Here is a 25,185-nt window from a genome sequence, read left to right on the forward strand (position 1 = left end):
TGATGTCTAGACTCCTCTAAAAATTACAACCTGCTTTCAGAGAGTGCAGGGAAAAAATCTGGAGTGATTGTACTGTTTTAAAAAAGCAAAGTACTCTCTTAAAAGAGCTTATAATAATTCCCCTTTTTTAAGTCACACCTCATTATTAATACTAACTACAAAAATTTGAGCACTTTTGTTGGACATTTTATTCAGAACACCTGTTATTCTCCTTTTATTAACACTTATTTTTCCAACCCCACGTGGCAATAAAACTAAAAAATTATACTTAAGCAAATTCTTATGCTTTAAGTCAGTGATTTTTCCACTTACATCAATATTTTCAGTATCATACTTTTGTACTATTGCCAAGCTATGGGAATGACTTAAAAAACACAGGAACAAAATCAGAATAGTAACTTAAAAGGACAGGAGAAAAAAACTTAACTGCAATCTGTTTACTAGTTTACTATTTCAATTTGTCTAATCTGGGGCTCTTATATGTCCTGTCTGGTTCTTAAGTTGCACAAAAAAAAATTTAGTACCTTAATAAACAAAGTATCAATTCTGAAGTATTTATGAATGCTACTTTTCTTTTTTGGAAAGCACACTTTGGTAAGTATTGAAAGAAACTTACAAACCTCTGAATGTTCATCTCTCTCATCTATAAGTCTTTTTAGATGCAACGCCATATTTTTCAAGAGTGGTTCTATTTCCTCCTGAGACATATCAGTCACTTCCATCCACTGAAGATCAAACACATTTTCCTGATTATGGGTTACCTTTAGAAAAACAACCAAAATAAATCATTTAAAAAATGGCTAATACTTAATCTATTTCACTTTAGCATGATACTAGCACAAATACTATGTTCCATATAACAAAATATAAAAAGCAAATATGATGTATAAAAAACACTTAAAATTAATGATGAAAAAGCTACCATTAAATTTTTTTAAATATAGTCCTGAAAAAAATTATATTTTTTCGTCAACTAAAAAAATAAGATATTTAACTCAAGGCATTCCTAAAGAAAGGTGATATTGATATGTCTGACAACTGCTTTAACAAAATCAATTTAAATTTTCATTAAATAATACTAAATGTACTATACTTGAATTCAAAAGTAAAAATTTTTTAATTGTGTAGGATATATGTTATTGTACTTTCATACTTAAAAATCTAATTCGTTATAGATTCTGAAGATGATATCATCACAGAACCTTAGAAGAAAAGGCCTCCCAATATTAAGATTTTTTTAAAGACTGAAAGTTATATAAATGACATACTTAGTTCTTGCCTTCCATTTCTCATTATAATTCTGTTATTTTGCTTTAACTTTCACAATAAATAACAAAAATAACATTTTCAAGAATGGTGGCAAATTTAGTAACTAGCAACATTTAGGATTTATTCAAAATAAAATACAAACCATAAAGCTAGTATAAATAAACATATATAAGGGGAAACTATCAATAAAATGGTATCTCATAGAGTACTAATATGCATACTGTTGACAATAATATTACTGGCAAGGAAGCTGGGCTGTATGAATGTTAACTAAGAGAAAAGATGATATATGGAAAAAAAGTCATTTAAATACATAATATTTTAAACACTATCAATTTGTACTATTCAAAATTCTCTACCTTAGTTCTCTTTCTAACCAACATGTAAAATTTAACATGCTCAGTTCTAAAAAGTCTTCTAAAGTACACAAGATTAAAAGAGCAAGTCTAGATAGATGCAGAGACAGCAGCTTTTAAAAGCAATCTTAACAAATAAATTATGTAACTTCAATTATATGACACTGTACAATATCTACTAGATTTAAGTTTTTATATGGATGTTACAAATCACTAATGTGTTTATAATTCAAGTAATATAGTCAATAAAAATTATTCTGTATTCATTCATTCAAAGGCAAATCAATGAATGACAAAATACTACAGTTATCATCTTATCTCACTTTAGTTTTGAATTACATGCAATGACCCTCTTTCTGCTGCTTCCACTTACTATGTTATTCATTCTGTGCTGTCCAACAAAGACATACACTATACTTCATCCCTCATATAACACTTTTTGCCTATGTCCCTCTGCATGAAGGCAACAACAGTACATTTGTGGTTAGCACTATGCCACATATAAAATGAATCATTTAAGAAACTATCTCTACAAAGAAGACAATTTGTATAAAAGCAAGGTTCATCTATATTTGACCTTGATTTGTTCTTGCTTAGCCTATGTATTTGAGAGATATATAAACACCACAAGCTTCATAAAAATTGTATACAGGTATTACCTCTTGAATATGTGCAGCAACTGCAGCTTTTGTATCAAAATCTAAACCTTGAATTCTTTCAATAAATTCTTCTCTTTTCTGACACTAAAAGAAATAAACAAAATGCTCATTTATGCTTTATAGGGGATAGTACTTGATATGTTGTAAACAACTAAGAACTCATCAGGGTTAAAAGCTGGGCTATGTTTTGAACAATACAATGAGGGTTTTGTTTTGTTGTGCATTTAAATGGCCTTTCTAGTATACTTACCTAATAAAAAGATAACAATTTAAAAATATTTATTCAAAAAGCAAGGCATTAAAAATCCATACTATTTTTATGCTTCTAAGTTCTAAAGCAGGAAACCATTACACCACCCATCTGAGGTCAGTACAATATTATTAGGCTAACTTTACAAACACAGAAGTAAAGAATCAAGAACTTGTTTCAGGGAGGATAAGTTACTTGCCAAAAAACACAGTGAGTCAGTGGCAGAATTCGGAATACAGCCAAAATGCTCAGTCAGTCTTTGGCTATCATCAAACAACACAGCCTTTCTTCTCAGGAAAAAAAAATTTAAGCAATTTTTACTTCAAACTTACAATTCATTCTCACATCTTCATCCTATCAATCTAATAAAAGAAACCTACTTTTGTGTATCAGTTCAACATTTATAAGGTAATACAATAAATATTTGATTTGCTTATAACAAAGTTACCAGGGGCAAAATTTAAGGATATATATATATATCCTTAAATATCCTTAAATATCATATATATATATATATATATATAATACACATGTATCATGTGGAAGAAAGGCAGTGTTTGTGTAACTTTTTAAAGACTTTATATGAATTAAAAATATTAAAATGCAAACTAAATCCTTTTCTTTCCAGACAGTATTGAGTAACAGTTTAACAAGCACCTTAATCTCTGCCTCCTCCCCTCTACATCTCTTACACTGCAATCCAACTGCTAGCATAACTGTATTCTTGCAGCCACCAAATGAGAAGTGCATACAAAATAACCAGCACTGCCTGGTCTAGCTCAGTGGCATCTTCTGGGCCAATTTCTGAACACTAGTGAAGATAATACATTCACAAAGAGAAAAATTGCCCCTTTGATCATTAAGAAATTTAGCAAGGTTCTGATTTATACTCTAAATATTTATTACATTAAACCATAGCATCATGTTTCTATTGCCATACAATTTAACTTAATTAAACACATTCCCATCAATACAGAAAGTTCTATATTGTGTAAAAACAAAATTATTAGGATGATATAATAATACTTAAAATTAAATTACCAGGAATGTATAATTCCTAGCTGTAACTAGGAAAGGAAGTAAATATTTAGGAACTGAAACAAAAATTTATTTAAAAACAAGAATTTCTGTCCATAAGTAATGTCTGACAAACCTAGTAAAATTAACAAAGGTTTTGTGACAGTACATTTGGAGGATATATAAAATAACTTTTTAGGTATAGTAGCCCCAATTTTTAAAGTTAATGCTTCCAAAAATGTTAAGTTATGTATAGCTTCTGAGTTAATGAGCATATAAAATGGTGAATTATAATGACTATTACTCAGTGAAAGGACAGTCCCTGAATTCAACTGCCATTATCTGCCTGCCTTCACTTTAAACAGAAACTCCTTTTCTAAGTCCTAGAGCCTCTGTTCCTTCATTTGCCCAGCCTTGAACACAGTCTCAGCACACATCAAGGAGAATTCTTCCTTTACCCTTAAATTATACACAATTTCTACTAAATGTCATCTTTTGCAAACTCTAAAAGTTAAAGAAAGGAGAAGGGAAAGTTTCATCAAGGAACATGTATAAAGGACCCATGGGCAAAGCCAAAGGGGAGAAGGATTGAGGGTGGGGGTTGGGGAATGGGGAAAGCGGTGGCAGAAAAAGTGATGGGCACAAATCTGTTGTGGTGATTGCTGGGGGAAGGGTGGTATAAGGAGAGTAAATGGCAATGGAAAAAAAATTTAAGAAAGAAAAAGGATTCTGAAAATGTTTTAAAAATAGGTTAGGCTTTCTTAAAGAACATAAAATGAATGTCATAGGACTCTAAAGAATAGAAAAGAGAAAGACTATCAAGATGGAAAAAGAGAATGAAAGAAGATTCAAACTTTGAAGGTCAATAATCAGATCAAATGTTTTATATCAGTGTTGTCTAACACAGTAAACACTAGTTATATACAGCTAAGTATTGAACTATAGCTAGTCCAAATGGCTACTAAGTACTGAAGTGTGGAAATTCAATTTTAATTTATTTAACTATAAATTAATTTTAAATTTTAATAGACACACATGGCCAGGGGATACTGTACTGATAGCCCGGCTCTAGAGCATTAGCAAGTCTGGTGTTAAGAAACAGACACAAATAGTTTTACTTCCAGCTAACAAAGACTCTTGTGAAGACTAAATGATATCAACAAATTGTCTTTTCACTTAAAAAATTAAGCTCTCTTTTATTTTTATATAAAGTTCTGGAAGTGTAATGGGCACCAGAGTTCCTTCTAACTCTTATTATAATAACCAATTCCAGCAGATTACCATGATATCCAAGAATATGATATGGAAGCTGGGATACAAGAAAAGAATTTTTAAAAAGCTACTTGAGTGGGAAGTTAGGGGGAAGAGTATTGCATTAACCTAAAGTTGTGTATCTGCCACCACAGAGTTTACACTCTTAATCACTATTCCTCAAATTCTTCATATTTTCTCTTGGTATTCTCAGTGCTTTCTCTTCTTAAAGAAAGAAGACAAAACTTATATGGAGAAATTGTACTGAAATAGAGAAAAAGGCACCCTGAACAAGCAATAAATAATAAAATAATAAAGCAATCAATACATTATAGTATTTTCATTAAGAATAAAAACACTAATGACTGAACAGATCATAATTCTACCAAAGTAAGATCTAAATGAGCCACATAAAAGAAATAAAAATAGGAAAATTAAAAAATGGCTACTACCAGAATAAAAAAAATAATAATAAATGTTGGAGAATGTGGTGATACTGGAACCCTTGTGTACTGTTGTTTGGAATGTAAAATGGTACAGACACTATATAGAAAACTTAAAAAATATGGTATTTTCTAAAATAATAATAATAATAATAAATTAAATATTGGGTTGGCCAAAAAGTCCACTTAGTTTTTTCCATAAAATAAAAGACATTTTTTATATTCTAAAACTCTGATTTGGAAATTTTGAGTATGTCAGCTATCTTCCACATGGTATAAAGCTGACTGTTCTCAACTAATGTCTTGATTTGATCTCTATCAACTTCAACTGGTCTATTTGATTTGCAGAGCATTGTCCAGCAAGAAATCTTCAGTGCAAAACTTCGCAAACCACTTTTAACATGTTTGATCAGTCACAGCGCCTTCTCCACACACTGCACAAATCTTATGTATTTCAGTTGTTTTTACCTTTCTTGAAATAATACAGCAAAATACGGCAATAAACATTGCATATTTTCTTCCATCTTCAGTATTAAAATGGCTACACAAAAATCCACCAATTTTGATGTTTTAGTTTTAACTTTTAAAAAAGTTTTTAAATACATGCTGATATTACAGCTGTCACAATACAATCAAAAAATTGTTTCAAATGAAGATGAAGACAACTAGGCACTACTAGAGCCATCTTACAGAAAACAACAAACTTTTTGGCCTACCCAAAAGAATTACTATTTGATACAGCAGTTCCACTTCTGAATATATACCAAAAGAACTGAAAGGAGAAACTCAAACAGCTATTTCTACGTCCATATTCATAGTAGCACTTTTAACAATAGCCAAAAAGTAGAAGCAGCCCAGTGTTCATCAATGGATGAGTAGATAAACAAAATGTTATATACATACAATGAAATATTACTCATTCTTAAAAGTAAGAAAATTCTAACATGCTACAACATAGATGAACCTTAAAAACATTATTCTGTGTGAAATAAGTCAGTTATAAAGGAAAAATACTAAATGATTCCACTATGTGAGGTCCTAAAGTAATAACACTTATAGACACAGGAAGTGGAATGATGGCTGCCAAAAGCTGGAAGCAAAAGAAGTTATTGTTTAAAAAATACAGTGTTAGTTTTAGAAGACGAGAAAAGTTCTGGGGATAGACACTGGTGATGTGCAAAACAATATTAATGTACTTAATGCTAGTGAACTGTACGCTTACAAACGACGTAAATGGTAAATTTTGTTATGTATATTTTTTTACAACTAAAAGAATAAAACTTAAAAAACAGTATCAGCAAAAAATTTCCATCTTTAAGTACATTTGTTATTTTCATTACTCATTAAAAAAAAGAAAGCACTTGGCCCTGGCTGGCATGGTTCAGTTTGTTGGGTGTAATCCCGTAAAACAAAAGGTCACCAATTCAATGCCTGGTCCGGGCACAGGCCTGGGTTGCAGGCTCCGGTTCCATCACTAGTTAGTTGGGGGCACTTGCAAAAGGTAACCACCGGTGTTTACCTTGCAAATCAATATTTCTCTCCCTTTCTTTCTCCCTCCCCCACCCAAAATAAAATAAAATGCATGAGCTAGAAGTTATGTATTGTTTATTTCTCCAAGAAAATAAACGGTTATAGCTCTCAAACTGACCAAGTTCAAAACTAGTTTTCTGAATCAAAGACTAATGTTAGAATTGCTTGTGGGGGTATACATGAAAGTCAAAATTTTAATTTCAATTACACCTGGAATTCAGTTACTTTCAGCAGTATTCAACCCAACCAAAGTCCAAAATAACTAATATTCTTGGATACTAAATAGCCAGCACTGATATAAAATCTAAATTCTGCTGAATGAAGGTGAATTTTACATGATCTTCATAACTTCCAAACAACATACAGAGCAAAAATTTTCCTTCTGAGTAGGATGATTTTGCTTGGGAATCTCTCAACTATCTCAAGGGTTGGGATGCAGAGCCATATATCTGTGAAAATTCTAGCTGATATTCAGAAGTGATTTAAGAGACATGTTATGCCTTAAAAAAAGATTCTGGAGAAACCACACTGATTTAGTCAGTCAATAATGAAAATAGGTGTGCTCAGGTAGTTCAGTTGGTTACAGTATCATCTCAACACACCAAGGGTGCTGTTTGAATCCCTGGTAAGGGCACATAAAAGAATCAACCAATGAATGCATAAATAAGTGGACCAACAAAATTGATGTTTCTCTCTCTCCCCTGCCTTCTTAAAAATAAATAAATAATAAGTAATAAAAATATCCAAGCCCTGCCCTTGAATAATTTCTTTAATATTCAAAGCTGTTCCTGTGGTTTATATTGATGCATAATAAAGGATAAAAATCTGAATTATAATTTATTCTGTGAGGTAAGATCATGGGAGAGTGGCTAATTTTACTGTTTTTGAATGCTATTTCCCCTTGAAGAATTTCACAATTTTTCTTCTTCAGAAGAAAAAAATGTTCACTTCCTAATGCTTGTTTTCTTTTCTATTTCTTTTTATGAATATAACATCTTTTAAAAGGTATGGCCCGCTGAATTCTTGGAGTATAGTATCACACTGGCAAAGTTTAATTTGCTACTTCTACCTACAAATCTCACATATATAACAGATAAAACTGACCCTGATGTAAAAAAACACTTATGTCACGTATTATACTAAACGTTATAATTTTAACCTGTTCAACTACTAGCTAAGCAAGTTTTCTGTAATACAGATTACATCCAGAAAGTGCTCAAACAATACTTCTTACCTGATTGGTTTCGTCAATAGTTTCTTGTCCTCAATACATTTTTTTGGCTCTTCCATATCACATAACAAAGATTTCTAAATCCCTCATACAGTCACAACTGAAGACTGATGGGAAATTTTCAATGTTACACATTTGACATGGTTAGTATTAGTGGCTCCCAAATACCTACAGGACAAAATCTAAACCCAGTCTTAATATGAATACAGTCCTTTGTGACCCAATTCCTGGCAATTCTCCAAATTAATCTCTTGCCATCTGCCCCATGCATGTTACCTTCCAGCCATACTTGATGTTCCCTGACAAGCTGTTATCTCAGTATCTTTGCTCTCATTTCATCTATCACCTCCTCAGAGAGAAATTATCTGATATTACAAGCAGACTTAAGAAAATATTTCTTCTGTGCACCAAATGCATGTTTTATTATGATAATTATCACCTCAAACTGTTAGTCTGGCTCTGTTCACCCCTAAAATTTATACTCCTTAAGGTTTGTATTTTCTTTAAATCCTTGTCCCTGGCCTTTACTATAGCACCTGGTACATAGTGTGCATTTTTAAAAATCAGGTCATTAACATTTTTTAATTTAAACATTTACATTTAATTTCACTGCTGTAAAGGATGTATAACATAAGTTAATAATAAAAATACATTCTTTTTTCAATTAGTTTATACTTAACATTATTTTGAATTAATTTCAGGAATACAGCATAGTGGTTAGACAGTCATATGCTTTACAAAGTGTTCTCACTGATATTTCCAGTACCCACATGGCACCATACATAGTATTACAGTATTACTAGCTATATTCTCTAGCTGTACTTTACATCTCTGTGACTATTTTATAACTACCAATTTGTACTTTCTTAATCCCTTCATCTTTTTCACCCAGTCCCTCACCTCAACCTTCCTCCCCTCTGGCAACCATCAATCTGTTGTCTGTGTCTATTTTATTTGTTCAATTTTTGTATGTTTCAATTTGGTTTGCTCATTTATTTTATTCTTTAGATTCCACATATAAGTGAAATCATATGGTATTTGTCTTTTTCCAACTGACTTATTTCACTTAGCATAATACCCTTAGATCCATCCATGCTGTAGCAAATAGTAAGCTTTCATTTTTTTATGACTAATATTCCATCATAAGTACCACAACTTAGATTGTTAACATTTTAAAAGTACATTTTTTTAAAAATTGGATCCTTCCTCCTGCCTTGATAGACCTGCCACTCTGGCATTACAACAGATGCAAGTCCCAAGAGCTTTAACGTTAAAAAAATTCTTCTGTGACTATAAAAATATAAAGTATATACAAAGACTAGGTTAAAATTTTTATGATAAATTCATTTTATATAAAAGACCAAGGTCTGACAACCTTGCCAACTCCTTATTTCTATAAAAACTCTGAATGATGTTGACTCAAGTTAAGCTTTAGGATGATGATGTCCTTGAGTCTTTGCTTTGTTTTCTACCACTGATATGTTCATTGCAGCATTACTTACTATGACGAAACTATGAAAGCAGCCCAAGTGCCCATCAATAGACAAGTGGATAAAAAAGTTGTGGTATATATAGGTACAATGAAATACTACTTACTTGGCCATAAAACAGAATGAAATCTTGGACCTAGAGGGTATTATGCTAAGTGAAATTAAGTCAGTCAGGGAAAGACAAATTATCACACATTTTCACTTATATGTGGAATCTAAAGAACAATATAAATGAACAAACAAAACAGAAACAGACTCATAGATTCAGACAACAGACTGATGGCTGTCAGAGGGGTGAGGGGTTGGGGGACTGGGTAAAAAAGATTAAGGGATTGAGAACTACCGATTGGTAGTTAGAAAACACTTATGGTAATGTAAAGTAAAGCATAGGGAATATAGTCAATAATATTGCAATAAGTATATATGGTGCCAGGTGGATATAGGAAATATCAGGGGGAACATTTTGTAAAATATAATTGTCTAACTACTATGCTGCCCAGCTGAAACTAATAAAAAATAATATTGAATGTAAACTGTAATTTTAAAAAAATTAATTAAAAATAATAAATTTTTTAAAAAGAAAAAAAAATAACCTCAATGTTCCAGCTTACTTTACAATGTCATACCAATCCATTTTAATATAATTATTCTTTTACACAATTTTCCCATTCTGTGCCTTCTGTTTTACTTAATCCACCCAAATATTCTTCCTCCCTTTTCTAATGACCATTTGAAATAATATTTACCTTATAAACTTTTCCCAGATTATGTGAATCTAAAGTATAGGGGATCATAACCAGCTGACATGTTAACAGAAAAAATTAAGATTACTTAACTTTGCTATAAAATTTTCCTGTTTTAATTGCATACTAATAATAAGGTAAACTACCTTACAAATGTAGGTCTATGTATGTATTATTTTGCTTTATGCAGATGTAGTTCTGCTCATCAATAAGAAGAAATGTATACATCTAACATTATGATAATTGGTAATTTCCAGCATGGCTTCCTTAAGCAGTTTTTTTAAAAAAACAGGCCTATTACATAGTTCTGCTTTATTTCAGTAATAAAGTAAAAGACATGAACATCAACAGTCATTCAAATGTAAAAAATCCTTGGTAAATTTCTTTAGGAAACATGCACTGAGCTGGTTAACCTATCAGATGCTTTATTTAGCTTATTAGAAAAAGGGACATTATTTCCATGTCATCTCTTTCATTCTCCAGCATCTGGGACTCTATCATATGAGTTATAGAAAATAGTAAGATGGGGTAAGTAACTTAGATTTTACAATCTTTTTTGTTGCTTTTACACATGGTAATAATGATGGTTTCTTTAATATTTCAGGCTTTCCCTACACTGTTCATTTAAAAAGTCCTTGATTCTGCTCCATTCCCACTGTCAGTTTTAGTAACCAGCAATAACAACCAAATAGTAAACAGAAGTAACAAACAAATGTGTGATGTCACTATGTTATCTAAATTGACATGACATTCACCAATAGAGGGTATTTTTTAAAGCAAATACAGTACACAAAGACTGCATGTAAATAATTCAGGGGTGTTTCTAACTCAGAGTCTGATGACCAAATTAGAACAGCAATGACTACAAACACTTTATTTAATATGTAATCAATTATGAAATAAACACCTGTACATAACACAGCATGAAACTTTAATTTTTAAAAAGATTTTATTTATTTATTGTTTTAGAGAGAAGGGGAGGGAGGGAAAAAGAAAGGGAGACAAACACCCATTTGAAAGAGAAACATCAATCAGCTGCCTCTCACATGCACCTGGACCAGGGACCAGCCCGCCACATTGGCATGTGTCTTGACCAAACACCCAATTGGCGAACTTTCGCTTTGTGGAATGATGCCCAATCAACTAAGCAATACTACTCTGGGCCACAGCATGAAACTTTAATAACATGTATTGTATATATAGCTCCTAAGCAGTTAGCTCTAAAAGCCAACACTCCTTCGGATATATAATTTCTGGCATCTATGTGTAAAACATTACTAGTGGCCACATTATTGGCTTACAAATACTTCATTCAACAAAGAATTGAGACAGTTTAAAGGAACATTGTGAAGACTCATCCAAACAATGGCTGATGAAAGGAAATGCCAGACCAAAGCTAAATCTCAACTCTTTGGCCTACTAACAATATGACCTAAACGTAGAGCTACCACCTTTGTTTGTCTGGGATGATCCCAGTTAATAATTGAAGTTCCACTGTAATTATTAATAGTACCCTTTTTGATTCTCACAAGTGTTTTAATATGGGTAACTTACATATCATCTTGCCTAAACACCAAATTCCTTATCTAAAAATAAATATGAAAAAACTTATATAAGGTATCATATCAATAAATCATAGCTGCTATTATTATTAGTCATTAATTAAATGGGCAATTTAACAATAACCCAGACTCCTGGAACATTTTTTGTAATTTCTGCCTCTTTTATATTGTTATTCCCACTTTCCTTCAGTAACACACACAAACACACACACACATTAATCATAAGGATGTTTTGAGAGAGGTTTTTACGGGTATCTCTAAGGAAACTTAAAAAACTTGAGGCCATTAGAAGCTTCAGAATAAAAAAAATTAAAGATTTTAAATGATATGAGTAGCTGATAATACAACTAAAGTGCAAAATAAACTAACAGAGTAAGTCTTTTTCTTTTAAAATCTCCTTAGGAGGTTCTATAGTTATTTAAAATTTCTAACATAAACTTTGAATGGCCCGTCCTTAAGTCTTTCAGAAACTAGCGCCTGAAAAAACAAAGAAATTATCAATATGAAATATGAAAAAACTTTTAACTTACCTGAACTGCACAACCCAGTAAAAGTAAAAGCAACTTTTTAACTTCTTCTGTGCCTTGTTCTGAAATAAAAATAATAACTAAGTACAACATTTTACTTTAGTTTAACTCTCTTATGTTGACAGAAACACTTCTAGGGGTAATATTCATCATAAGTTGACTAAAGGATTAAGAATATAAATACAGTGGAAAATTCAAAATAACAGCTCTGTGTGTACACAATGTAGTACTAGCAGAAGAAATGGGCAACGCTCTCGATTTTGAAGGGCTACAGTATAGATAAAATAGGCTTCAAAGCTCTGTACAATAAAGTGTGCTAATTATAAATCCACTACTTTTCCATAAATGATTATAGTATACCAGTGTACTAAATTAAGAACTACTGATATAGGGACATGCCACAAAGTCAGCCAAAATGGTTCCTAATAGATCTAGCTTCTTTTAGGCCCATTATTGTTTTCTTTTTAAAACACATCTTACGTGTTTTATCTAACAGTAAAATTTAAATGGCTTTCCATTGTGTAGTAGATTCATGAAGATCAAAACCTTGTGAGTTACAGTAAAACTAGTAAAATAAATGCATATGATTAACTGGATAAAAGTAATGGTCTGTAACAAAACTGAAGAGCACATTTGCTGTCCAATTCAATTCAGATTTGCCTAAAACATTGAGCAAAAAGAAAGCCAATTCTTTGGACCAGAGTTTTACCAACAGGCCAGTCTGGCCTACGATAAAATCCAAATCTTTTCAGTATTTCCTCCTCCTCGTCATGAACCTACTTTCTTAGTCACACTAATCACCTTTCCCCAAATATAAATACATACTAACTGCCTTAACTTCTGTTACTCATTTTGCCTTTCTTCCCTTTCCCCTCCCTCTCTACTTACTAATCACAATCTGAGGCACAGCTGCAACACCTCTGTTGTAGTCTTTTCTGACCTAACCACCAATGGTGCCCAACCCTCACTAATCTGCCAACTTTAAGAATAAGTAGTAGCTTTGTATTTTACATGCTTTAACATGTTTACATCTCTATTTCATACCAATTCTTACCTGATTTCCCAGTAATCTATATCTCTCAACAGAACACCAGGTCCTTCAGAACACAAAGCATTTTCTTTATATTCTTGGTAGGTAATTACTAAATGCATGTGGAAATAAAAATAATTCCATTCTACATATAAACTATTTTTTCATTTTTTATTTGTATAATAAAATATTCCAGAATATATCTATAAAGGCTGTCTAAACTCCTGAGTCACCCCATCTAATTGGTAATTTCTTTAATAAAAAAAGCTACTTTATTTCAGTTTTTATTTTGGTTTGTTTTTTGTTGTTGTTTTGCCTGAGGGTGGGAGTGGCATCTGGAGAAGATACAGTTTATCTGGGTTACATATAGCCTGTTAGAAAAAGTCCACTGTTGAAACAGGTAGTTGTTAATTTCCCCTACTATTCAAAAATTAAAACTTTAAATGTGGCACATTTAAAATCTACTAAAGTGCAGAAACTTTTGAAAATATAATTTAAATGATCTAAAAACTGCTTCTCAACTTTCCATTCAGAAGTAATTTATATTGATAAATTACAATATATCAATCAGTAAAACCTTAGATTCAAAACTTTGGCAATGGTAGACAGAAACCTACAAATTATATCAAAATGACTTATTTTCTAAGGTTATGTTCCTTGAAGCCTATAGCTGCATTATCTTCTACCCTTGTTTACAAGGAGACACTAAAACTACATCACAGAGCCCTGACTGGTGTGGCTCAGTAGGTTGGGCATCCTCCCACAAATGGAAAGGTCGCCCACCCATTGGATTCCTGGTCAGAGAACATACCTGGGTTGTGGGCCAGGTCCCCAGTTGGGGGCGTGCGAGAAACAAAACCAATGGTTTTTTCCCTCTCTTTTCCCCTCCCTTCCTCTCTCCAAAAAATTAAATAACCTAAAAATTAAAAAAAGTAAAGCTCCAGAGAAAGTATCAATTTGGGAGAGGCAAAAAAACACCAGACTTAATATAAAATGTATTTCTGATCTCATCTATAACCTATTCTGAGTTTATTTTCTCTCTATAAAATGGACTATCAACTCCAACTTTCCCTATAATGAAAAACCTAGTCCATTGATATAAATAAGCAAGATCTGGGTAACAATTCTAGTATTACACAAGAAAAAGACTTTATTAGCACATTATGCTAATGTTAATACTTACCAGAAAAGGGGTTTTTGCCAATGATTAAGACATTTGGCAATGACATCATGATCAATTGCTGCAAAGTCTCCTGTAAAAAGATACCCAAAGGTTGTTATACGAGTAATGCTGACTAGGTAATTATTACTCAACAAGTTATAACTTACAATTTGTGTACTTCTCTGCAGGTATGTTATACTACAATTAAAACCTTTTAAAAATAAATTAATTCAAATAGGTATTTACAGGTTTAAATTTTTTGTAACTTTAAATTAATGAATTAAATTACAACATATGATAGACTTCACAATATTAAGACACATCAAATGCCCATAAAAGTGTCAAGTTGAACTGGTCTAATATTTATTTGGAAATTGAGTTTTAGGTGTTAAATAATCAAAAAACATTTCTCGATAAATGATTAAGTATATGTAGTCATTTGTTTTGTTTTGTTTTACTTTCCTGAGGGAACTAAAAATATCAGCTGATATTAAAATTAAGAAATCTAGTTACTTTATTCAAAATCCTGTCTTATGGTTATTTCATGCAAATGAGCTTTTCCAGTGAATCATTATTTTTTCTCCTCTATGTACAACAGATGTTTTACCTCCTTTGACTTGCATCAAAATTTTAGTAATAGGCATATATACATAACTACAGCATAGGGAATATAATCAATAATATTGCAATAACCATGTCTTGTACCAGGATGGATCACTTTGTAAAGTATATGAGTGTCTAACCACTGTGATGTACACCTGAAACCAATATAAAATAATATTGAAAGTAAACTGTAATTGAAAAACAAAAAATATTTTTAAAGTATATATATTCTGAATGTACAGGATGATTCAGAAAGAAAGGGATGCTTTCAAATTACTCATTTTAGGTAATACATGGAGTATGTACTTTTGGTTTATATTTACACTACCTCCTCTTTGAGGAAATAAAGCAACTCATTGTGTCTGTCATTTCAACCACTAACAATGACATGCTACAAAAGATCTGGGATGAATTAGACTATGGGATTGATGGGTATCATGTTATATTACTGAATGTTATAGTAAGAGTAACTGAGTGTCTTTACAATTTGGCTTTCACTACCTATTCAGACATAACTGGTTACTGAGGAATAAATTTTTTCTGAATCATTCTTAACTTAAAATAGTATGATGGGGAAGAAAATAACTATAAAAAGTTAACTTACATTGCTTTTTTAAAAGATTTTTATTTATTTATTTTCAGACAGAGGGGAAAGGAGGGAGAGAGGGAGAGAAACATCAATGTGAAGTTGCCTTTTCTGCACCCCCCTACTGGAGACCTGGCCTGCAACCCAGGCATGTGTCCTGACTAGGAACTGAACCAGTGACCCTTCGGTTTGCAGGCTGGTGCTCAATCCACTGAGCCACACCAACCAGGGCTTTAACTTATACTGCTTTTTAAAGATGTATTAATTCTACTTCTATAAAAGCATTTTCTCACAGCCAGTGTGTGGCATGACATGAGCAGCTAATTAGAATTAATGTTTTATGCATAATTCTTTATAGATATGTATAAAAAGTTTTAAATTTTTCTTCTGCATTATATTTACCAGCCATTTAAATAATTATAACCAGAAAAATGCATACATTTAAAGAAAAGTACATACTCAGTATGTGAACTGTGTTAAGATGTATAAATAAGAATATTAAGAATGTGTCAAAAAATGCTAAAATCACTTACTCCAATGGCTGACACTGTTTGGATATTTAATAAATGAATTTTCAAGTTAAAAGCAAGTTATCTCAATATAAAATATGCTATAGCTATAAAACAGATAAATGGACTTAAAGAAATAAATTTCTAATTCAGTTTCCTTGCCTTGAAGCAAAGTTATCAGAACTATCACTGTACATATTAAAAGAAATCATAAATAAGAAAGATACATATATATATATATAAAAGCAATCACTGTTTCACCTAGCTCCCATTTAGTAAAGATAATCTAAGTCAGAAGAAGAACACTCAAATTCAACTTATAAGGACAGGCTTTGAATTTTAACATATCCTGAATTATAAGAAAAAAAAGCTTTATCTCAACTTCAATATTGAAGATAATTCTAATTTGTATCACTTATTATAGGGTAACATGAGTAAAAAGTAATGAATCAAAGGAAAAATATCAATTTACATTTCCAAGGCAATTTATTTTATTGATTTACCAGATAACATTCTATGTTGGTATACTAGTATAAGGAAACTATCCAATTGGATAGAAATCTTCAATATGGTCTGCTACCTCCTTTTCTTCCCAACTCTTCCTCAACTGGCTCTCCAATTCTTGCCTACACTGTTACCCCATGCTTTGATGCTAACTCAGTCTTTCCACAAAGATGAAACCAATCTCATATCTCCTTTAACCACATGGCATCATCGATGACCACATGTATTAATACAGTTTGATCTATATACTATGAAGTTCAATTATATTTGAATGATGCAAACTGCTAAATTTAAACTTACCTCCACGTATCTCAAAATATTCTCTAGTATAGTGGAATCTGAATGCCTAGTATAGTATACTCTGGTACAGTCAGGATGCCTAAGCTTAAATTTTGTCTCCATGATTTATCATGTATGTGACATTTATTGGGAAGGGTAGAAAGTGAAACAAAAGTAAAAAGTTTTTAAAAAATGATGAAGTTTCTTCAATACTGGAGGTAATGCGGAAAAATTTACATTTTACTTTATTTCCAAGGGTTAATTTTAAGTTATGTCTCAAAGTACTAATATTAGGTAAGGCAGCTAAAAATTATACAGATTTTAAAGACCCAAAGTTTCCCCAAACTTCTATTTCTAATGGCTCTGAGGAGCCGTTAGATTTTAGGTACATTTTTATAGACATTTCTGTTTCTCTATTCCAATCTTACAAGTAACATTTAAAAATATACAAGACATAAAAGAGACTAGCGGCTAAAAAAACCCTGATTATTACTGTTAAAGCTTTATTGTGTCATCCTCAGACTTCCCAGACTTCACCTTGTTCTAAGGATGTTCATCATTAACATGCTAAAAACATGGGAAAACAACACATAAATGAGCTAAAGATAAATATGACTTTGTTAAACAGGAGAAACAAATTAATTGACAGTTAAGGATGATATATGTATATGAACTAGTACAGATACTTTAATGTTACTGAAGTGATAAGAAACCTATGAAAATGCATGGAGAATGAAATAATTTTACCAATACAACTGAAAGAAAATAAAGTTTTGAGAAAAATCAGGACAGGCATTCATTCAACAAATATTTATTTCGTGTTCATTATTTGCCAAACATTGTTGTAGACCCTGGAAACACAGCAAAGAACAACAACCCTTGCTCTCATGGAATTTGCATTTCAGTAGGGTAGACAGAACATATGTAAATGTTTTTGGCCACAAATGCTTATGATAAAAATAAAGCAGGGAATGAGAAGGAGTATTGGTGGAAGTGGAGATTAAGGAAAGGCAGCAATTTTTTAGAGGCATACAAATATTCAAATGTAAAGAACGTGAGAGGTTTCAGGATAATTAAAATGAAATTTCCCTGAATAGGTAGAAATTTCATCCTGGTATAAAGATACTCTAGAAATATTTGGAGAATTGCAGACTTCCGGCAAGATGGAGGAATAGGTGGACGCACCATACCTCCTCGTACAACCAAGATTAGAAAACCAATAATTTACAACAATAATTTACTATCAGAATAACACCCAGATCCGGCAGAGGATTTATCTGAATGGAAGTCGGGCAGCCAAGAAGTTGAAGTAGGCACGTTCATCCGGACTGGTAGGAGAAGACGAGCCGGGCAGGTGCGGGGCTGGCTCGGGTCGGCAGCGCACAGAGGTCAGGGGAAGGTTTGGTGCGAACTCGGCGCAAAGGCCATCCGGGGGCCCAAGAAGGCAGCGGTAATCCCTGAGTACGCAAGCTGCGGCTGGCAGACCCAGAGGGGTAGCGATTGTGGACCAGGGCAGAACTCGCAGCCCAGAAGCCCAGACAAGGGTCTGAGTCCAGGGGAGCGGAACTACCGCCATTGTTTTCTCCCGCCCCGCTCCCACTCCCGCCCCACCCCCACATATAACGTCACAATCTAGCGACTGGGGTGCCCAGCCCCGGTGAGCACCTAAGGCTCCGCCCCCCACCATAACAAGAGCAACCAGACCGGAAAAAAAAAGGAGAGACGGGGAAAAAAAAATATGTTTTCAACAGAGCAGATCGGTCCCCCAGGACTCATCCTTTTGAGCGACCAAGAATCAGCCAATCTATCAGATGCGCAGTTCAAAACACTGGTGATCAGAAAGCTCACGGAACTGGTTGATTTTGGACGAAATTTAGATGAAAGAATGCAGATTACCATAAAACAGATGCAGGAAGACACGCGGAGGAGAGCCAATAGTGAAAGGAAGGAATATGAGTCTCAAAACAATACAGTGGACCAGAAGGAAGATAGAATCAACCAAGCAGGAAAGCATGATGAAATAAGAATTCAAAAAATTGAGGAAAAGATTAAGAGCATCCAAGACACCTTTAAACATTCCAATATCCGAATTATAGGGGTCCCAGAATTGGAAGGGGAAAAGCAACAGATTGAGCACGTATTTGAACAAATAATAAAGGAGAACTTCCCCAATCTGGTAAAGGGAACAGTCTTCCAAGAAATCCAAGAAGCTCAGAGAGCCCCAAAGAAGTTGGACCCAAGAAGAAACACACCAAGGCACATCATCATTACATTAGCCAAGGTAAAAACGAAGGAGAGAATCCTAGAAGCAGCAAGAGGTAAGGGGACAGTAACCTACAAAGGAGTTCCCATCAGACTGTCAGCTGATTTCTCCAAAGAGACCTTACAGGCAAGAAGGGGCTGGAAAGAAATATTCCAAGTCATGAAAGACAAGGACCTACATCCCAGACTGCTCTATCCAGCAAAGCTCTCATTTAGAATGGAAGGGCAGATAAAGTGCTTCTCAGATAAGGTCAAGTTAAAGGAGTTCATCATCACCAAGCCCTTATTTTATGAAATGCTAAAGGGACTTATCTAAGAAAAGAAGATAAAGAAAAGACATGTATAGTAAAAGGACAGCAAACTCACAAATATTAACAACCACACCTAAAGCAAAACCAAAAGAAACTAAGTAAACAATTAGAACAGGAACAGAACCACAGAAATGGAGGGCACATGGAGGGTTAGCAGCAGGGGGGTGGGAGGAGGAGAGAGGGGGAAAAGGTATAGAGAATAAGTAGCATAGAATGTAGGTTGAAAATAGATAGGGGGAGGGCAAGAATAGTACGGGAAATGTAGAAACTAAAGAACTCATAAGTATGACACATGGACATGAACTAAAGGGGGAAATGTGGGTGGGAGGGGGGTACAGGGTGGAGGGGAGAGAAGGGGGGAAATGGGACAACTGTAATAGCATAATCAATAAAATATATTAAAAAAAAGAAATATTTGGAGAATTGCAATACTTAATAAAAAGAAAAAGACAAAGTAAGACAGAAATGATAGAGATTATGTTAATAGGGAAATAACAGTAAAGGTGCTTTGAAAGATTCTATAAATAATTTTATTCCTATTAGTTTTAGTTGGCTTTGTATAACCTTTCTTAAAAAATGGTATATCAACTGTATCTTTTAGTGGAGCATCTAAAAAACTCTTTTACTGATATGCAAGTTTCAATGAATTAAAGTTCGGGTTGCTAAAGCATTGTAAGAAAGACTATTTAGAGTTTGTGCCAAATATAAACATTATTAAGTTACTATTTAATATAATTGACAGTACGCTTCTCCTTCATCTTCTAAGTTATCCATAATACTTCCTTTACTGTAAGAAGTTAAACTACACTTGGCAAAGGTCTGGGCTCATGTCCCTTTTCTGAATCACATACTGAGTAAGGTGCTCCTTTGAGATTCTTATCATCTATTTTAAAAATTCAAACAATCACATTTTTCATACTATTTGTGTTTGTCCTTTTACCTGTGCTACTAGTGAAAATAATTAAAACTATTTTACCATATTTTAGTAGGCTAGAGAAAATTAAATGAATGGCATTGGAAGGAAAGAACATCTAACCAAAGTGTCAAAAACATGACAGAATATAATGTTAACTCAGCTCTTTCCTCAGCTACTGAATTTTATTAAACTCCGCAAGTTGCTTATTATAACAGATGTTAAAGAAAAACCTTAAAAAGTACCTGCTTCCTCTGGCAACTGCATTAATGGTATTAGATCTGGTTTTTGTTTTGAATATTAGTGCAAAAGCTTCTTAATAAATTGAAATTTCCTAATTGTAAAATGTTGTTTATTGGGCCTCAAAAATTTATTTTAACATAGTCAGACTGAGCAGTTATACCAAACACTAGCTGCTGACAGTTCCCAAAACTGGACTGAGGGTGTTACTTGTAAACTGTGTCTCTGATAATCAAATTTACTCTTTCTCCTTCATTCACAGAAATAAAAGTAACTTTTCAACATAGGTATCAAAAAGCCTCGGTAATTTTATAGCTATAATTTACTTATTTTCTGACTTGAAAATTTTAAAACATTTTTCTGCAAGACAAGAAGAGATGCTTGCTGTAGATCTAATGATTATCTGAAAAGATCTGAATTCCCACTTCAACATAACAAAATGTATGTTTCATAAACTTGGTGATAACTTTATGTTACCAGTTACTTCTCTCAAGATCTCTCGCATTAATACTTCATTTGCCCTTATTTATCACAATCAAAATTATTTTATTCATTTACTTTTCTATTATCCCTCTACTAGAACTGTAAATTTCATGAGAATAGGGACATGGTCTGTTCCATTCACCAATGCCTTGGCATTCAATAAAAGCGAGTGGGACTCAGAAGAAATCTAAATGACATTATAATTTTTACTGAGCTTTTAGATATTCTAAGTCATTAAAATGAAACCAAAAGAATACTGACACTTAAATTTACCTATCATTACTGAGAATATACACTAACAATCATCTCACGATATTGAGTCAGTTTTCCTTTCTCCCTAGGAATCATTTTTGCAAGATGACCTGGATGATTACCAACCCATAAGAAAAACACACAAAACAAAACGAAAACTAGAGATGTATACTTCTAAATTTTAACTTACCCAAATTCACTTTCCTTTTGTGAATCAGAATACTCAAAATGTACTCAAATACTTTTTCATAGGAGTAAATAGGACACCCATGTTTTTTGTATAATGCACACCCATGTATAATGCACACCCACGTTTTTTGTGCACATTATACATGGGATTATTATACCCAGTATTATACCCACGGTATGTAATCATTATACCAATGTATAATGCACATCCTTATTTTTCCCTCAAAAATTTGGGCACAAAAGTGTACCTTATACATGGCAAAATACAGTATAAAAATACAGCAAGTAGGTTTATAGTGGTGAGTACATGAAACAGAGTTTATTTTTGTATTATTATTTATTATTGTATTATTTTCCATATAAACAACTGTAAACCTACTTTTGCCCCACCCTGTATATTTTTAATAGCTTTAGAAAGACTTTTAGGGAAAATTTTGATTTTTTCAAAAGATAGATAATTTAACAGGTGACAAGAACTGCATTGTTTTGGACTTTATTAACTTAAAATCTGTCATATTAAAGTAGGTCATGTCTATCTTGGTTATATACATGAGAATAAAACATAATTTTAGTAAGTCAATTAATCGTGTAAATAATATGGTTGACCTATTTCTAAAGATACTTCACAAGTGCCTTAGAAACATTTTATCTAAGAATATGAAATATGGGTAGGGTAGAGATGGTATGGTAAATTGGTTCTGAAGGAAGGGCATAGGAGAGTGGCAGAAGGGGAATTTCAATCCTCAGTAATATTTTATATTTTAAATATCTAAAATAATATTGACAAAATGTTACAATACTCAATCACTTCATCCAGAAAATATTAATGAAATATTTACAGATGTAAACAGTGACACTCAAAAAGCAAATCAGTTCTGAGCTGAAAGTGAACCAGCTCAGTTGGTTAAAGCATTGTCCCGATACGCCAAGGTTAAGTATGGGTTCAGTCCTGAGTCAAGACACATACAAGAATAAACCAATAAAGGCATAACAAGGAGACCAACAAATCGATGTTTCTCTCTCTAACTCAAAAAGAAAAAGAAAATCATTAATAGTAAAGTCATTTTGGCACTATTAACATTTGGGCTCAAAAATGTAAAAAAATCTAGCACAGACCTATTTCTGGCAAGAAGGAGTACTAGATACTAGAAAAGAGAAGATCCAAAAATATTAAAGGATTTTTTTAAAGTCTTTTAAAATACATGACTAAACTCTAAAAAGGTTTCTCAGTTAAAGCAGTTAAAAGATAAAACAGCTCTGGCCAGTGTGGCTCAGTTGTTTGGGCTTTGTTCCACAAACTGAAATGTCATGGGTTCAATTGCCAGTGTGGGCACAGGCCTGGGTCATGGGTTCGGTTCTCATAGAGGCGCATGTAAGAGGCAACTGATCAATGTTTCTCTCCCTCTCCTTTTCCCCACCAAAAAAAGAGAAAAAGAAAAAGATAAAACAGAAAAAAAAAAACCTTATAAAGGAAGGTAAGGAAAAAGCTATATTTCTTAGCCTTTGTTAGATTTAGAGGAGGGCTGTTTCCCTAAGGAATTGTAATAATGTAGTCTCAGTTAAGAATATATACATAAACACACAAATACACCATTTACAAACATACACATGCAGCCAAAGAGATCCAGAGGTATATATATTTAGTCACTAACAGTGGTAATCTCTATTAAGCACTGGAAGTGTAAATATTTTACTTTTTTTTTCTACTTTTCTACTTTTTATCATAAATAAGTATTGCTTCTAAAATAATATAAAGCTCCTTAAAATAAATTAAAAAGTGGTTGTGGACTGGAGCACAAAAGAAAGCAAACCTCTGAAGCAACACATACTTGGCTCAGACACAAAAGTATTTCCACGGATAAATTCCCTCCCAAAATGAACTCACAAAACACACACATACACATCATTGCCACCACCAAACACCATGAAAAATGGCAAATAGAAAACACGGGCAGCCCTAGCTGCTGTAGCTTAGTGGACTGAGTGCTGGCCTGAAAACCAAAAGGTCACTGGTTTGATTCCCAATCTAGGGCACGTATCTGGGTTGTCGGCTACCTCCCCAGTGGGGAGCGTGTAACAGGCAACCACACATAATGTTTCTCTCCCTCTCTTTCTCCCTCCCTTCCCCTCTCTAAACACCAATACAATTTTTAAAAAAACAAAAATGAAAACACAGGGCAGATTCAGATCCCCACAGATCTGTTTTCAGATTTGGGAATTATCAGATGTAAAATCTAAAGTAGAATTTTTTTTAATTTCTAAAAAAGTAAACAAAGGGATTAAAAGAATGATAAATAAAATGAAAAACAAATGTAACAAAGTCAAACAGAACTTCTAGAAATGAAAGATATAATTACTGAGGGTCAAAAATCAATCAGTGGGTTAAACAGAGATTTGACAACTATGCCAGGCAAATTAGCAAACTGAAAAGACAGCTCTGAAAAAATTCTCAGAGGATAGAATAAGAAAGCCTACTGTACATGTAATAGAAATATTGGAAGTATATCAGATAAGAGAACAGGAAAAAGCCAATATTAGAAGAGAAAAAATTAGCAGCCAGTGGAGAAAAACGACAACTTAACCTAAAAACAAAAATTAGACTTATAGCTGACTTCTCCAGAACAATATAAAACACAGAGATGGAAGAATAAAATCTGCAAAACACTCAGGGAAAATTAATTGTTAACCTAATAAATCTATCTTTCAAGAACAAGGGTGAAATAAAGGCATTTTTTAGACAAAAAACATTGAGAAAATTTATCAACAAGCCCTCTCTAAACAAACATTTAAAACCTATATATTTCAGTAAGAAAATGATCCCAAAGGCTGGTCTGAGAAAGAAAAGAAAACCATGGCGGCGGAGAGATAAAAGGAAAACATGTAGAGTGACCTAAAAGAACAGTGATTTTATTTATTGAACTGTAATTTCAATATCTGATTTATGAGGTAAAGAAAAACTAAATTTGTTTTAAGCTTTGTTTTTTAAAAAAGATAGTAACAGCTTAAAAGTCAAAGGGGGAATGACTGGAATTATATAATTCTAAGATCACACAGTACTATTCATAAAAGAGTACAGATACTGATTAATTTTGGCCTTTGCTATGATAAATATGAAAGGGATAATTTCAAGAGTGGCTTTCTTAGCCCTGGCTGGTGTAGCTCAGTGGATTGAGCGCGGGCTGGGAACCAAAGTGTCCCAGGTTCGATTCCCAGCCAGGGTACATGCCTGGGTTGCAGGCCATAACCCCCAGCAACCACACATTGATGTTTCTCTCCCTCTCTCTCTCTATCTCCCTCCCTTCCCTCTCTAAAAATAAATAAATAAAATCTTAAAAAATAATAATAAAATAAATAAATAAAATCTTAAAAAAAAAGTTAAAAAAAAAAAAGAAATTTCTTTAAAAAAAAAGAGTGGCTTTCTTAAAAGAAAAAACAGATGTGAAGTATAAAACTTTTAAACCAGGAAAGAGAAAAATATGTAGAAATAGTTATTGATAAATACTTTATTCTTCTAATAATTAATTTTAAACTCAT

The 25,185-nt window shown here is 32.8% G+C and overlaps 1 protein-coding gene across 9 annotated transcripts in view; it reads right to left on the reverse strand.

Annotated features, from left to right (window-relative positions):
- The window catches only part of CCDC88A (coiled-coil domain containing 88A), a 130,991-nt gene that overhangs the window by 76,105 nt on the left and 29,701 nt on the right, over window positions 1-25,185 (reverse strand). For all 9 annotated transcript variants that reach the window (XM_028515192.2, XM_028515190.2, XM_036027979.1 and 6 more), the window contains exons 4-7: window positions 14,542-14,611; window positions 12,332-12,390; window positions 2,285-2,368; window positions 621-761 (exon numbers count right to left, since the gene is read on the reverse strand). In XM_028515192.2, coding sequence (XP_028370993.1) covers window positions 621-761; window positions 2,285-2,368; window positions 12,332-12,390; window positions 14,542-14,611 — 354 coding nt within the window. The remainder of the gene's footprint in view (window positions 1-620; window positions 762-2,284; window positions 2,369-12,331; window positions 12,391-14,541; window positions 14,612-25,185) is intronic.

This window comes from Phyllostomus discolor, chromosome 6 (genome assembly GCF_004126475.2).
Source record: "Phyllostomus discolor isolate MPI-MPIP mPhyDis1 chromosome 6, mPhyDis1.pri.v3, whole genome shotgun sequence".
Classification (NCBI taxonomy): Eukaryota; Metazoa; Chordata; class Mammalia; order Chiroptera; family Phyllostomidae; genus Phyllostomus; species Phyllostomus discolor.